The 15,976-nt window shown below is 38.8% G+C and overlaps 2 protein-coding genes across 2 annotated transcripts; both read left to right on the top strand.

Moving 5' to 3' along the window:
- The first annotated feature begins 560 nt into the window (after positions 1-560).
- eloca (elongin C paralog a) lies at positions 561-2,533 on the top strand. Its single transcript, XM_030768985.1, has 4 exons — positions 561-587; positions 1,459-1,504; positions 1,620-1,763; positions 1,997-2,533. The coding sequence occupies exons 2-4, from the start codon at positions 1,501-1,503 to the stop codon at positions 2,185-2,187; spliced, it is 339 nt and encodes a 112-aa protein (XP_030624845.1). The 5' UTR covers positions 561-587; positions 1,459-1,500; the 3' UTR covers positions 2,188-2,533.
- A 1,769-nt stretch (positions 2,534-4,302) lies between these two features.
- Positions 4,303-14,661, top strand: ube2wb (ubiquitin conjugating enzyme E2 Wb). Its single transcript, XM_030767553.1, has 6 exons — positions 4,303-4,317; positions 5,270-5,361; positions 11,151-11,253; positions 12,391-12,546; positions 13,599-13,674; positions 14,639-14,661. The coding sequence occupies exons 1-6, from the start codon at positions 4,303-4,305 to the stop codon at positions 14,659-14,661; spliced, it is 465 nt and encodes a 154-aa protein (XP_030623413.1).
- Positions 14,662-15,976: the final 1,315 nt, after the last annotated feature.

Below are 15,976 nucleotides of genomic sequence, written 5' to 3'. Positions count from 1 at the left end.
TTGTCTGATCCTTGATCCACACCGGACAAGAAGTGAGGATTAGCAGTGTAAGTCATGTGTTTGTATCTGGATCATGGCTGGAGTCTAGAGACTAGATGATAGTTTGTAGTTAGGCTACTTCAAAAGAGTACTAAACTCTGGTCTTTTAATCCCAATTTGCCCCCCACCCCACCCAACTGCAGGTAGTGATTGGTAATTGTGATTGGTTATTTTTATTATTATCAACAGTAGTAGCAGTATTATCATTATTATTGTTGGGTTTTGTTATTGCTCTTGTTCTTGCTCTTGTTTTTATGCTTCAAAGCCGAAGACAAGAGGGCAGTATGCAAATTTTCAGTGGATTTAACCGGTTAATTAACAGTAGCAGCAGCAACAACAGCAACAATAACAACAACAACAACAACAATATATGCAGTGTTTTCTGGAGCAAGGTTTTGAAATTTGGATAGGATGAATTCAATATTCGTAAGTCTCGCTCGCTCTCTCCCGGTCTTTTATTTTGATTTCTCTTGTGACCGTTTTGGAAATGTTGCGTCACCGTTGCTCAATTCACCCTATGTAAACTAAAAGCGCCGGTGGTGGAACTGGTGAGTGTTCTTAGAATTTTTTCGACAAATTAGTCAATGTCTAACTTCTGTCATTCTTGCGCTGAATATTTTAAGTATGGTACGATAGTGTTAGTAAAGGCACACAAAATGTGATATTTCAAATGTGAATAAAGTAATGATTCACGGCATTTATAAGTATAGATTGAGCAATAGCAAGCTAAGCCAAATCCACTGCGCTAGCTAAATCATGGTTTCGCATTTCGTTATAGCTACATCTTGCGTGATCAAATGACGTGAAAACCCTGTCAAGTTAATACATAATTCAATTAAAGTCCTCACCTCACAAGCCTTTGTCATTGGATAATCACCAATTTAGGAAAAGTTCGTCATTGCCCAGAGGTGAGCAAAGTACCACGGAAGATAACCTATATATTTGAAGTTAGCATTACCCCTCCCCCAGCAACAAGGAATTTCTATTTTACCCATACCTTTGCTAGGTTACACGATATATGTTATGATATATAATTTGATGACTGTCGAAGTATATGAATCACACATATATAAAGTATCAAGCGATCTTAATGTCGTTCATCAGCAGCGAGTGACATAGGCTACTCGTTTTGGTCTGACCCTACGAAACTGGTGCTCGTGTCAACGCATGGTCAGAAAAAACGAAAACAAAACAAGCTATTTTTCTTTGAAATAAGTGCAGGCTAAAGAATAAGTTTTGTTGTGTAGTCGTTGACCTTCACGGGTCTTCAAATCGAGGTGATCATTAACAGTCTCCATTCTTAATAAGTTAATTAATTAAGACTTAATTATTAATAAGCTCCAAACGTTACTCCACACCTTATGCACCGTGTGTTTCTTTTTGAATAAGACGCACTAAAACGTCCTCATTGTATTTCAGAAAAAAGGCCTTCTTGGAGTTCAGTTTGGTGTTCGAGAAAGGATGGGTTTGTGTTGATTTTCTGTTTTCTATTCTTTTAACTGCTTTAGATGTGGCTCTGATTTCTGTAGATGTGTGTGTAGTGGCCATAATTTTCAAATATTTCAATTGTAATCATCCAGATGGTGAAGAGAAGATATACGGTGGCTGTGAAGGGCCAGATGCTATGTATGTGAAGCTGATCTCTTCTGATGGTCATGAGTTCATCGTGAAGAGAGAGCATGCCTTAACCTCTGGCACAATTAAAGCCATGCTAAGTGGTCCAGGTCAGTAACCTCCTAAAGATATAAAGCTAACTGTCATGATTATTAAGTAAATGCTTTCTTTTCGTTTTAATCTTAGCGATCTCAGGTTGTGGATATCGCTAGATTTGATGATTAACCGTATAGGAGATCAAAGTTTTTTTTTAGTTACCAAGTCAAGATTCCTTTTTTTTTTCTCTAGCTTATGCTGATCTTTGATGTATAGTAACCGTAATTAATATTTTTTTTGTTTGAAGGTCAGTTTTCTGAAAATGAAACAAATGAAGTCAATTTCAGGGAGATCCCCTCTCATGTGCTCTCAAAAGTCTGTATGTACTTCACTTACAAAGTACGCTACACCAACAGTTCGACAGAAATTCCGGAATTTCCAATAGCACCAGAGATTGCCCTGGAACTGCTGATGGCTGCAAATTTCTTAGATTGTTAAATTCTCGACGTAAGATTTACATTTGAAATATTTTAAATTTGTAGTATTTAATTTGTATTCACCATGTATTACAATTTCAATTGTGTTCAAAGTGTGTTTGTATACATAGATCTTTTTTTTTTTTTTTGCACTGCCTAATATTTTATTTGTCATAAAACAAGAAAATTCGTTTTAATATAATAAACATTTCATACTGCACAGATATTCTCATGTGTAATGAACAAGCATTCATTGTGTTTGCTTAACAATGCACATGAGGTACAAAGAGTCAAAGAGTAATATTCAGTTTCAGAAAGGAAAGAATTGGTCTTGAATGGCTGGAAAATAAATCTGTAGATATCATAAATTCTTCATGGTCCAGTGGATCTTTGTGTGCATTGTTATTTTTTTTATTCAGATTTTGTCAGTGTAAGTGTCATATTGCATGTGCATCTTTTCTGCACACAAGTATATTTTAAAGGCGGTTTACCGCACTTCACTGCATCTACAGCTTCTATTTCATTTATATTTAACCTCTGTGTAGCAAAATGCCTATCAACAGATCCACGCATTGAGTTAGTTTGTATTACATTGTGTCCAAACTTTTTTATTAATATTTGAATAACAGATTCCCGGAGTTTTCTCAGTTTGGCTGATTGACACAAATGTCTGTGTTGATACATATAAGGTATAGCTGTTGTAAGATTATCAGATGTCATTGATGAAGTAGGTTTGGGCTCTAAATGTGCCACTCGGTGATGGCAATATAATCACACACTTTCCCAATGAACATTTCTGAGCATTTCGTTGAGGTGATATCTTTAGTGCAATCTTTCCAAAAAACTGAATTTTCAGAAACAATTCAGTAGTCAGGCCCTGGTTGTTTAGCAGGGGTCTATCGATAAGAAGTAGTCACACACAGTAGCATTCACTATAAAGCTAAAGCGTGAAATTATGGCCTGATTTTAGCTCTGAGTGCAACTATTTGCATGAATAACTGAAGATTGGGAGATCTGATGGTCCAGTAACCACAGTGCTAAAGACAGAAGCCCTGGTTGGTTTAGTTTCAATATACATATCAGAATTCCTTTCTGAATATGTATCAAGAAACCCTGAAGATCCTGCACTGAGGATCCTCACCTCGTTAAAAACATGAAGCGTGAAACAATGCTGTCTTCTGATAGCTTTAAATGAGAGTTGTAAGCAGTAGGTGATCTGTTATTTTTTAATGGGGGGGGGGGGGGGGGGTGTCTAATGTTCACTGACACTACTCTATAGAGTATATAGGAGAATGGCAGGTTAACAAGGGGGATGCATTTTGGTCATTTTGCTAACAAGGGAGATGGCATCCCCCTACAAATCGCCTACTGGTTTTAAGCTTTGTTAACCGTAATAATGGTGACAAAATATCCCTGAATACCAGTTATCACCAACATTGATATCCCGCATCATTCATGTTCAATTAATTTAAACTTTCATGGTTTATGTCCGAAATCAAAATCAATGAATTTTGTCTAGCATTGCAATTTTTGAACTAAAATTCAGAAGGAGGAGATTACGATAACTCATACACATGCCTTTTAATACATCTTTGGAAGACAGCAGCAAATGGTCTCTGTTCTTTTGAGATGATACATGTGTATCATCAGTCTGCACTAGCTGTCATCATCTCTGAAACTGCTTGATGTGAGCCTGTGCCTCATTCCCCAGCTGCTCTACTCGCTTACTAGCCTTGACAGAGCTGCCCTTTTGATGAGCATCCTTGATTGTTTGGGGTTGGTACTTTTAGGGTCATCAAGCACTAGCAGAATTGGGGTGCTGTTGTCCTTTTGTGAGGTGAGGTGAGGTGATGCAGAGGAAAGGGCGTATACTCAGACTCAGCTACATCAGACACAAAACACACATTTTGGGCCACAAAGCTGACGCACAGAGACTCTATCCATATAAGTTAATTATCTTCCACCGCGATGGGAGTGGCCTCTTTTGCGCTCTGCCTCTATGAAAAATGAAAAGATGTCTTGTTTGCGTACAGAGGCGTTTTATTTTGGAAAAAAAACATGCTGGCTAAGCAGCCATCTTGGAAATTGGTTATTGTTGCTCAGTTCACACCCAGCTCCCTGATGCGGGGGGACCATCATGGCGTCGATGCAGGTAAGATGTCCACAAACACTCATCATTTGTCTTGTCTATTTTTTCGAGTTCCTCATGATTATATAGAGTTTAAATTGCAGTTGAAATAACGTTTTGCTCACACACTGGCGATGAAAACTGGAATACTGTGGTTTTTGTTTACAAGCGACTGCAGTAGCAACCTCCCAGCTCATCCATCAGCAGGACGGAATTATCGGTGTATTTAGTGGTAGCAAGCCCGCTAGCTTGATACCGCAATGTGTACTATTATTACCGTTATAACGGTTAAACACTGTACATAAACGATATATGTGAAACCTGTACTTTCTTTCTGAATGCTGAGAAATGACTGATATGGTAGGTTAAATAGCTTGAGGTACCTGCTTGACAACCAGCGTAAGTTACATAGCAGGTTAGCGATTCTGCTACTTAGTTGTCCGATTTGTTTACTATTTCTTGAACCGGCTGTAAACTGCGGGCTACTCATGTGAAAATAATACTTTCCAAATTCATGTAGCTCATCACCCTCACTGACTGACATATTATTGGATAGTATGTAGCTGCTTTGCTTTTCGTCATCAGAATTGTACCTCGAACTTTAAGCCTGTGAAGTGTTCTGTATCTTCATCAAATCTGTCGACCGTTAAAAAAAAGAAGTCACACAGTCCGTCAGTTGATTGAAGTCTTTAAGTTTATGTAAAATAAAACAAAAAAGAGAAACAATATATATATATATATTTTTTTTTTAAGTCATAGTGGTGTGAGTTATTATAGAACAAGCTGGCTGATGACATTTAAATTTGCGGTGTGATAACAAGCCGGTCTGAAATGAAGGATCAGGCAAGTGTTCAATGTCAAGAAATGCTCAAAGCGCGAGATCTTCACCCTAGTACACTTAGCTTGTTAGTAATATTTTATTAACCACTAGGCTGTTGTGAATTTCATTCCATTGTTGTTCCCTCTTTCTACACAGAAACGGCTACAGAAGGAACTGTTAGCTTTGCAAAATGATCCACCCCCAGGAATGACATTGAATGAAAAGAGTGTTCAGAATACAATCACACAGTAAGTAGTTCTGTATCTCTAAACTCGAATTCAAAGTGAAGAGTTTATCACACCATATAAATTATACCAATATCTACTTATTCAGCCTATATCTTCTTACACAGTGGGCGAACAATCATCAGACAGTTATTTCTGAGTAAACCTTCTGAAAAATGTCAGGAATGTTCTGGAATGTTTTAGATTTAGAATGGAAAATGTGTTTACATATTTAAGAGAGTGGTCATTGTGGAACACTGCAAGATTACTGCTCCAGTGTTGCCTGCTACCACTGTGTGACGAGATTTGGTGTAGTATACAGATTAACTAGAGGTCAGACACACAAAGATTTACAATGGAACTCTTATCAACTTAAGGAAAGCTTCTGTTTTTGTGACACTTAATTTATATACAATTGCATCTTCATTACTTTCCATGTCACTGTTTTGAAGTTGAGCCAGTCTAATGTACAGTCAGGTATCGTTGTTCGCTCTTATAAAATATGAACGAGGTTGGTTGTCAGAGGATAGCATTGCAGTGACGAATGTCGCTTGACCCTTTTTTTTTTTTGCGTTGCCACGGCCATAGTTACTGTTGCTGTGCGAGTAAGTTGTGTGGAATAAGTAGCATAAGACTAACATTAAAACAACACAAACAAAGATGTTTTGTTTCACTCGTAAGTAGCCTGACTGACGGACTCCATTGTTTTTAAAAATATCTATCTGTTTCCTGAGTCTGACACTGTTGAGCTGTCATGCGTCACTTGGTTGTCAGCATGACACAGTAAAACAGATTTTTATCTACCTTGCTCAGAACAGGTTAAGTTCATTTAAAAAGTTTGACCTTTGTGCTTGATACCTCCTTTTCCAACGTATTACAGAACTGTTATTGTTAAAGTCATCAAAAATTTTCCACTTCTGTTCTGGCAAAGGTTGCGAAGGGTGAAGGCTGTCTGCAGAATAGAGAGTAGGCAGTGATATGAAGTTAGCTATTAATAACTATCGTTAACTATTCATTTATGTATGTCTGGCCGTGGAATGGCAGAAATGAAATACCTGTATGACAGAAACTTGCCAGACCAGTGAGACTTGACTGTTATCTTTTTTTTTTTTGGCATTGTGCCTCAAGTCTTGGCTGAGTCTTGTTCCCTGACGATGTTTGGTTGATGTGTAGATGTGGTTGGTGGGTTTTTTTTTTGTCAGTTGTTATTGAGCAGATCCTGGACCAGTTTCTTGGAAAGGATTAAGTTTGGTCTGGGACTAAATTGCATAATGACTGAAAAATTGTCCTCTCAGAATACGGCCCGGTTCAGGACTAGGCTTAATCTTTATCAGGGAAACTGGCCATATGGGTTTAAATCCTCTCAAATGAGCTTTGATTTTTTTTTTACCCTCTGCTTTAACATAACAATTTTGTTTTCAAAGCCATTGAATCCAAATAGTTACGCTCTCTTACTTTAATTTAGACTATTGAACCTTGGAGAGACTGAAGTGAGTACTGCATTAACCCTTTCTGTGCAGGTTTACTCCGCTCTCTCATCGAGGCAGTAAATTATAAAAAAAAGAAAAAAAAAAAGGATTCAGGCTCTTCTCTTCTCTTCTCTTCTCTGCTCTTCTCTTCTCTTCTCCTCTCTTCTCTTCTCCTCTCTTCTCTTGACTTTTTAAGGGTAAAAAAAAACCCTCTGCTGTCTTAATTTGCTTGTATAAACCTATAATCAGACTTGTTAAAACAATCAAAGATGCAGCAGTGAATGGTACAGTGTATCTTTGTTCAGTTGTCAGAACTCTATGTTTTATCTTGGCTATTCTCAGTATGATTAATTGCTAGTAATGTCAGGACAGAACAGATTGCTCGTAATGTCATGTTTTGATTAAATCAAGGACATTACGTGGATGCAAACGACAAAATGAGTCATTTGCCATTTGTCAGGTAAAGGGGATGTGAAAAGTGTAGGTTCCTAGCGGGTTTTGTTTGATTCTGTCTTCCTAACCAGTCATTTGAACAGAGAGACTTGCACGCAGAGGGTGCTTCTTCTTATTGCCATCATAGTCAGCATAGAGATGAAGGAACAAAACGTCGTCAATGAACCAAAGCAAATCCTCTCGAGTCTGGCTTTATTTTTGGCGCAGGATTCACATAAGTGACTCTCTGGAGAACTTTCCTTGTTTATCTCGGTTTCATGCCACTTCATAACCAGTCACTTTGTTTTTTTCAGGATCTTAATGATTTAATTAGGATAGTCACCAAATCTCCATATTAAGCTTGTAATAAAAAAAGCCTGCATATGTACAGTAAATATATACTCAAACAATATGTTAATTTGACATTTGCATTATCTTTTTGGTATAATATGTTCCATGAATGACTGCTCCAGGGTTGTTAATATTAATCAGTGTGCAGTGGATGAGGTTACATAGAGAACATATACAAATTGAATGTGGTGTAATGGTGGTCTGAAAAAGCATTAAGAGGCGACAGGGTGAGAAAAGGACACAGACCCTCATGGACCATTGAAGTACAGGTTGAGTATCACTTGTCCGAAATGCCTCGGACCAGAAGTGTTTTGGATTTTGGATTTTTTTTTTTTTTTTTGGATTTTGGAATGGTGCTAGCTAGATTGGATCAGCTGGAGGGACGCTCCTCCTGCGATTGGTTGTTTTGCTGTCAGGCAACTGATGATGCTCAGCATTCAAAAGGCTTAGGGTTAGGGTTAGCCAATCAGAGGCATGCAAACGATTTTGTCACACGGAGCAGAGCGTCACTCTCATCCTTCCCCCGGATCCAATCTAACGCCAACCGTATTCAGACATACACAGTGAGATATCTCAGCGCCAACAGAGCGCCAGAGTCCCACATGGGCAGGTGAGGTCACGTGTAGAATTTTCCGCTTGTGGTGTCATGTCGGCACCCAGAAACCTTTTGGATTTTGGAGCATTTTGGATTTTCAGATTCGGGATGCCCCACCTGTAGTATGTTTCCGACGAGTCAGTTCAATCCATTCGTTGTGGTCTTTTGACCACTCGCCCCAAGTACTTAAAAGTCTTTGTCACGGTCTTCGTTAAAGTGAATGCATGAATACCAGGCTAACCAATTTACTATACCAATTTGTGAGTGGTAATTTTGATGGATTATTCCAGGCTTCAAGTACTACTCAGACAAAAGTTTTAAAGTAATAGAATTTGTTTACCGCAACAACAGTTGAAGAATGATCGCGAAAGCTGCTTTTATCATGATAATTATGCTTAAGATGCAATAATGATAATTATTATAATGATGGCAAATTGTTGAAAAGCGATCATGAATCTCGACTGACGACACCCTGCTTCACTTTGAGAGTATGATTATTGACGTGCAGCAGCACAGTCTTGCTCACGTGGATTACAAAGTTCACACTGTGTCTTTTGGGGAAAACGGAACAGGCTGCTCTTTTAGTTTTTGCTTCCCTCACTTTCACCCTATAGATCAGAATCAGTATCACGCAAGTGAGTGAACCAAAGGCATGTGTTCCCTCCCTTATGTGGTATAGCTCTCTTGTGTGTACGACATGTCGGTCTCGTTTCACTGAAGTCATCAGGGTTCTCTCTCTCTCTCTCTCTCTCTCTTTTAAAAGTCTTTCTCGCTTTTTCCACTTTGATTCGAATCTGCCCCGCCTTCTGCCATTTAAACATAATTTCATGGGAGGGAGTGCTGTTATACTGGATATTGACATGCTTGTGATTTGGGTGTAGGCACGAGATTGCAGGTGGACAGGCTCTCTCTCCACTTCCAGTTAGCTGCGTAATTTTCATTATATACATTATTTACATGTTTCCGTTGCTTGTGCAGCCAATGAAATATATTTCAGAAATAGATCCACATTTGTGCTGTCACTGTGTTCGCATGAATTTTGAATTTTGTGTAGGCCTTATCAAGGGTTATATCAGCACACCTGTCAAGCTGAGTGATACATGTGGCAAAACATACCAGTGCTGTTATGCTGAATAGCAGCACACATGAGGTGCCTCCTGCCCAACCAGATTACTTGACTGAAACGATCTGTTGTGTAATTTGAATCAGAATTCGTAGCAGTGGTAATGCTATGACATCATTTACATCTAGGGATATGACTAACAAGCATGTTGTGGTCATTGTGGAACCGTCATATGCCCACTATATATTCTGTGTGCTATGTGTAACTGCAGTGACTACAGTACACGCTGGCCTTATGTACTCCTCATGGTTGATTTAGACTCAAAAGATTCATCAGTAGAGCACTTCATTAATGCACCAGTTCATCAGTACACCAGTGTCCCAGTTCATCACACCACTACACCAATATAAGACACTAGGCGACTATGCTGTCTGTGTGACTTAACCCCCCCCCCCCCCCCCCGGCATAAGGAAGTGATAAGGTTCCAGTACGTTGGTTAACTGACTATGAAGATCTGGCAGCGACCTGCCGAAAGTGTCGAAACGCCCCCTACTGGCAGGGTTCCTTGTTAAATACAAGTTCTCAAGTTCAAGTTTTTTTTTTTTTCTTTTTTAAATTTTGCAGTTGCATGGCATGGTTTGAACCGTCTGATTCAGTTTTGCAACATGAATACTACAACTTCATTATCATTTGCTTTTTAAATTTCACGACGTTTGGTTTCACAAATGCTTTTTCACCCCACAGCAGACTAGTAAGGCCCACAATGTTGGAAGAATGCTGGGTGAGCTTTAAAACAGAATGCTGTTGTTGCATTCACATGGCTGCCACACATGGGATGTGAACTCAAGTGTCCACGGAGGTGGGATAGCACTTTTACCGCTGCGCTACCCAATGTGATCTACACTGATTTGAATTTGGTCATTTGGAAAACAGCCTGACGATTCACTGGTTCACGTACGCTGACCAGATGTGGAAACGAATGAAACAGCGAGTCAGAGATATGAGTCATTTTGGTGTACCGAACAAAGCCGTTCAAAATCACTAAAAGAATCGTTTTGAACACCACCGTTGTCTGTATACCCTGCCGACGCGACCGCTTACACCTGAGCAGAAAAAACACCTCTGTTTTGTCAGTGAAGCTCGCGTTAATTTAATTATTCTCCTTACTGTTGGCTGTTGTTTTTGTGCTTGTTGTGACAGAGGGTTCTCTTTTGTTTGTCGTTAGTGTTCACATTTTAAGTCAGGCTAGATCAGAGTCGGTGAACAGCTGTACGGGAATGCTCATCTTGACTTTTGTGGGGGTTTTTTTGGGGGAGAGATGGAAGATCTCTCTGCTGATTAGGGGTTGGCTAGGGACTGCCAGCCCACTGCAGTCAGCTGCCACCTGTTCCCACTTGGTTTGCCTTGTTGTCTCTCTTTTTGTATTTGTGTTGTGTTTTCGATATTATAAGCGGTTATAATTTGATATTATAAGCGAGGCTGGTCATTTGTATTGTTCTTAAGAAATAGGCCCGTAATGTTTTGTGCCTTTTGTGCTCACTGCTGTTGGGTAGCCACTTACGTGTGAAATGAGTCGGTAGACTGCCAGTTACGAGATCTTTGTTCTGTAACGTCGAACATTTGCCAGCTATAAACTGATCCAAATGGACAGTAATTTGGCTACTCGATAAAACCAATAATGGCAAAATTTGTTATTGTGTTTTTTTGTGAATCTTCTGTATGTCACAGTAATGTGTCGAATGTCACGACAACACTGTACACAGATATATGGTCCACTCAACGTCCAGCCTTGTATTCTTATCGAGTGGTCGTGGAAAGTAAAATTACACTCATGCGTGGTCGCAATTTGAAATGTTGTTTTTAATACCGAGCCAATGTGCTATTTTTCTCTCTCTCCGTGCAGGTGGATTGTGGACATGGAAGGAGCCCCAGGTACTCTCTATGAAGGAGAAAAATTTCAGCTGCTTTTCAAGTTTAGTGGTCGATATCCGTTTGATTCACCTCAGGTAGGATGTTTCCCCATGGTCAACAAACTGATCAAGGAAGATCAAAATATTTACATATTAGAGTATTGTCCCTGGTTAAGTAGATTGCAGTTCATGCCTTATTTAAGACGGTTGAATTAGTTCTGTAATTAGACAGGACAGTCCTGCTCTGTCAGTGTAGGGCTGTAACATTGCAAGCGATGAAACTGGACTGTTTCAGTCATAACCAAATCAAAAACTCTAGAGAGTTACTTCCAGACATGTCCATCCACTCATCCCACAAAAGAACCATAGCAGGACCCTTTGACCCTATTGTCTGTTATGGCATTTGGATGGATTAGCTTAACTGTTCAGTCTTCCTTTACAAACAAGCGGGACTAAAAATAAGAGCTGGTGCTGAGAAAATGAGATAGACAAGCCCTGACGCTGCAGAGACTAGTTAGTAATAAGATAACAAGTCTCTATGGCATATTGATTGTTCTAGCTGCTCTTCAGATCTTCCTGTTACAGAGGAAGTGTGAGAGACAGTACCTCACCCCTGAGATAATACAGAGAGTGGGCAGAAGATGCTCTGTTTTCTGAGCGTATATTTTTGGACACAGGCGCTTCAGTTTTTTTTTTTTCCTCCTTTCTTTCAGTGGAGGAGAAGGCACTTAGTCCGGTAGCGATAGACAAGCTTAATGCATCCTGTGAGATTGGTCCTGAGTGGCTCTTATGAGTGTTTGTAACGACCATAACACACAGGCAGTGTTTATCGGATCTAATGAGGAGATCAGGGCGTCAGGAGCGTCAAACCCCCCCCCCCCCCCGCCGTGCGCTAACTCCTCGTACAAGGCCAGCCCTGGTGCTGCACTGCTTCTCCGCTCCTCTAATCTCACAGCCTTTTAGAGTTAGAGGAGACTAAGCGTTGGCTTATACTTTAAGTCTCATTACGTTGTGTGTTGTTTTTTTTTTCCCTGCTATTAATGCTCAAATCTGAGATCATTCCCAATGAGTATTTTTCTCAGATCAGCTGGGCTAGGGAAAAAAAACAAAAAAAAAAAAAAACTGTTACGTTGCTGTTCGTTTTGTGAGCTTTGGAATTTATCCATCGCCTCTGTTTTGTTTCGGTTTCCGTAATTCCCGCCTCACAAAGCGCTCTTTCCGTTCTCCCGTCAGGTAATGTTCACCGGAGAGAATATACCTGTCCATCCCCACGTGTATAGCAACGGTCACATCTGTCTGTCCATTTTAACAGAAGACTGGTCGCCCGCCCTGTCAGTACAGTCCGTCTGTCTTAGCATTATAAGCATGCTGTCCAGCTGCAAAGAGAAGGTAAGCCCGACACAGACAGCAGCCACACATGGGGCTGAGAAACACATAGCGGCCCGGCACAGATAGCTGCCGCTGGAAATCGTCATAGTGTTGCTTTGAGATTAGAATGTTTTGTTTGGTGCGTAGCACAACAAGTGTTCTGTAAATGACCTCTTAAATTTTACACATGCTTAGACTGCTGCTGTCGTGTGAAGCTGCGTTACTCAGTAGATAAATGTTATAGGTTGCACTTAATAAGAGTGTTTTTTTTCACTCAGGCTTGTGGTGACTGAATAATAGTTATACTTGTAATTTATTACCTGATTACATCAGCTATTTAATAAATATGGTTTAGGAGGTCAGTAAATACTCAGCTTGCTTAAATGTGTACTCATCATCTTTGTAGACTTTCTGTTTTGCCAAGTTATATGTCACTACTAATGAATCGTAATGTGATGGGAATAAATATTAGGACAGCGTTGTATTTGAGAGTTCAAACAGAAAAGCTACAGAACATCTTCATGAACTCCCCATGGTGCTTTCATAGGTATCATAAGAGCATGATAAGTCCCGACACTTTAAGCCGTGTTTCCATGAAGTTTCTAATCTTATCCTTTTTTGACCGAGTTAAGACAGCAGAGAATGCATGTGCGGTGTTTATGAATGTGTTGTGTGGGTGTTTTTTAACTTTGATATGGGAACATTCAGAGAATGTATTAGAGTTGAGAAATGGTTGTTGTTGTTATTTTGGCCTTTGACTCACTTGGCTGTGTACAAGTTGCACATAGATTTGTAGAGCCACCTGCTGGCCACTGCACGATATTGACCACTGCATGAAAGTTCCCCGATCAGTAAAGTGTTATCGTATCTTATCTTATTTTATCTCATCTTATCTCGACAGGCAAATACAAATGCAGACCTCTGCTTTTGGTTACAGCTTAATAATGATGTTTTGTGGTTTTGTGCCTGATGGATTACTGTTCTGAAAGTGCTTAATGTGAAATAGGGAATGAGGTGAAGTTCTTCATACCACTGCTACCTAAGTCTTTCTAAATGATTCTCTTTATTTACAGAGACGGCCCCCAGATAACTCTTTTTATGTACGGACATGTAATAAAAATCCAAAGAAGACAAAATGGTGGTATCATGGTAAGATTCTTAATTTCACACAAAAGCACAATGACGCGCAAATAGGTCTGTAGATCTGTATCCATCTATCTGTATGTATCCAAATGTGTCCATCTCTCTCTCTATATCTCTATCTATCTATCTATATATATTCATACATACATACATGCATACATATATATATATGGGGGTTTGAGAGTGTTGAGAGTGACAGTAAGAATGAGAGTATATAAAAGAAACAACATGTTGTGTATTGTCTTCATCTAATTTTGTTTGTTTTCTTTTTGCAGATGATACATGTTAATATAGACTGCTATCCTTTTGCTATCCTCCTTGAAGAAATCCAAGTCCTACTGACCGACATAAGCACTTTTTTTAAATCATTCAGTCTCTGAACTTTAACTTTTGACTGGAACTGTTGACATGTACTCCGAGGAGGCTCATCTCTGCGTTTCCAGGAAGGCAGTGGGTTACGTCTTTTCATAGGTTGTTAAAAGTTGAAAATATATTATAAAGAATGATAATGCAACTAAAGGGGATGGTTCTGGGGGAACAGTAGATGTGCAGGAAGCAGGATTAATGTTATTATTATTATTATTATTATTATTATTATTTTGTAGTGGAGTTATTCGGACCTCTCACATGTTTATTTTATATTAATATAATTTAAGGTCCCTGTGTGTCGTGCAATAAAGATGATGGATGCATACTTGGGCCTACAAAGAGAAATCCAAATGATGTAGTTTTATCTGGGAGGGATTGGAGCATTATAATCCCAATGAAATCCTTTCCCCCCCCCCTCCATCAGTTATCTTCTTTTTATAATTTAATTAAAATGATACGCACTGTGAATAAATCCATAGCGGTACAGCTAACGTGCAGTACTACTGAAATGGTTCACCACTTCACCTGGTTTCGTTTTACTTTGTTTCTACCTGCATTTAAGAGCAGTGCTACTCTTTTATTTCTCATATTTTCATTTTAGGTGGACGACTCGTGTGGTTTTGAAGGTTAAAACAAAGAAGGTGTGAGACCATTTAAAACACACACACACAAAAAAAGAAAAAGATACCTCTTTTTGGACAATGTTGTTTAATGTCTGTACAGGCAGGTGATGAGTAACGGTAGTGTAAGATGATTCCTTATAATGAATGTCAGCAAGAGAACTCTCCTGTGTTTTCTTTTTATTTGTATGGTGTGTTTTATATTACGATTGAAGCTCTAATCTAAGGTGTCTATTGATACACGTTTTAATTTTTTTTTTTTCTTTTTGTTCACTTTTTATGGTGCAAACAAAGATGTTACAAAGGGTTTTTTTTTCTGAAAGACAGAAAGTTTGGACGTGTACGTCTTATTTAACATTGAGTACTTATTTGAATTTTTCTGTATCTTAGTTGTCATGAAAGAAATTGCAGAGTTTGCAGATTTTTAGCGCGTACATCTCGAGTGCTAATTCTCCTGGTCATACTTGTCTGGCTCAGGTACATTTTCAAGGAGAAATATCATCTTTAGAAAATTCTTAACAGATATTTTACATTTAACTATATTTTCACCAAATGGACTGTTACATTGTTTAAAGAAAAAAGAAAAAAAAAGTTTGTCTAAATTTGATGCGTACTACTCTTTCAATTGCAAATAATGTAAATTTACAATGAACGCATGGTCTGTTTATTGATGAAGAGAAATTATGTTTTAGCAGAGCACATATTTTATTACTATGGGATTCTCTGTATTTTGCTCTTTTGGGGTCTTTGTTGTCATTTTATCGACGCTTGAAAGAATTTATGGCTAAAGATTTAAATATTCTCATGCAAGAATGAAAGAGGTCGGTGGCAACAACCCCAAATGTTTAAACAACCAGATCTATATAAGGAATTAATGTTATCTGACATTTTACCTTGTCAATGAGTTCTCACTTAACACACTCCAAAGACGTGTTCTGCTGTCAACTGTTTAAAAAAAAAAAACAAAATACTTGAATACTCCCATTGTTTGTTTGTCTTGCTTTCCATGGTTCTCTCTGGCTTCTGTTTATGTGGATTTCTTAGTGAATGTGTTGTTGTTACAAATATGGAGATGGCATGACTAGTGCTTGCCCTCAGCACACCAGTATCAGGGTACTGTATAAATGTAGGGCCATGCCATTAGCAAATGAACGTTTTTTTTTTATTTTTATCTGTTGTACAGAGAACTAGCGAACCTGATTTGAGATGTCAAAGAATTGCGACAGGGCTACGCTGAATGGTGAAACGCAAGCGAAGAGTTATTAAAATTTGAATTAAACCACCCATGCTAATACCAGTTGAGAAGTGAATTAATTAAA

Source organism: Chanos chanos, chromosome 3 (assembly GCF_902362185.1).
Source record: "Chanos chanos chromosome 3, fChaCha1.1, whole genome shotgun sequence".
Taxonomy (NCBI): Eukaryota; Metazoa; Chordata; class Actinopteri; order Gonorynchiformes; family Chanidae; genus Chanos; species Chanos chanos.
The sequence above is the reverse complement of the archived record's forward strand: the minus strand, read 5'-3'. Positions and strand labels throughout refer to the sequence as shown.

Coding starts and splice junctions, on each gene's coding strand:
- eloca (XM_030768985.1), top strand. Junction 1,764..1,996: donor AGCCATGCTAAGTGGTCCAG/GTCAGTAACCTC, acceptor TTTTGTTTGAAG/GTCAGTTTTCTGAAAATGAA.
- ube2wb (XM_030767553.1), top strand. Junction 11,254..12,390: donor ATCCGTTTGATTCACCTCAG/GTAGGATGTTTC, acceptor TTCTCCCGTCAG/GTAATGTTCACCGGAGAGAA. Junction 12,547..13,598: donor TGTCCAGCTGCAAAGAGAAG/GTAAGCCCGACA, acceptor CTTTATTTACAG/AGACGGCCCCCAGATAACTC.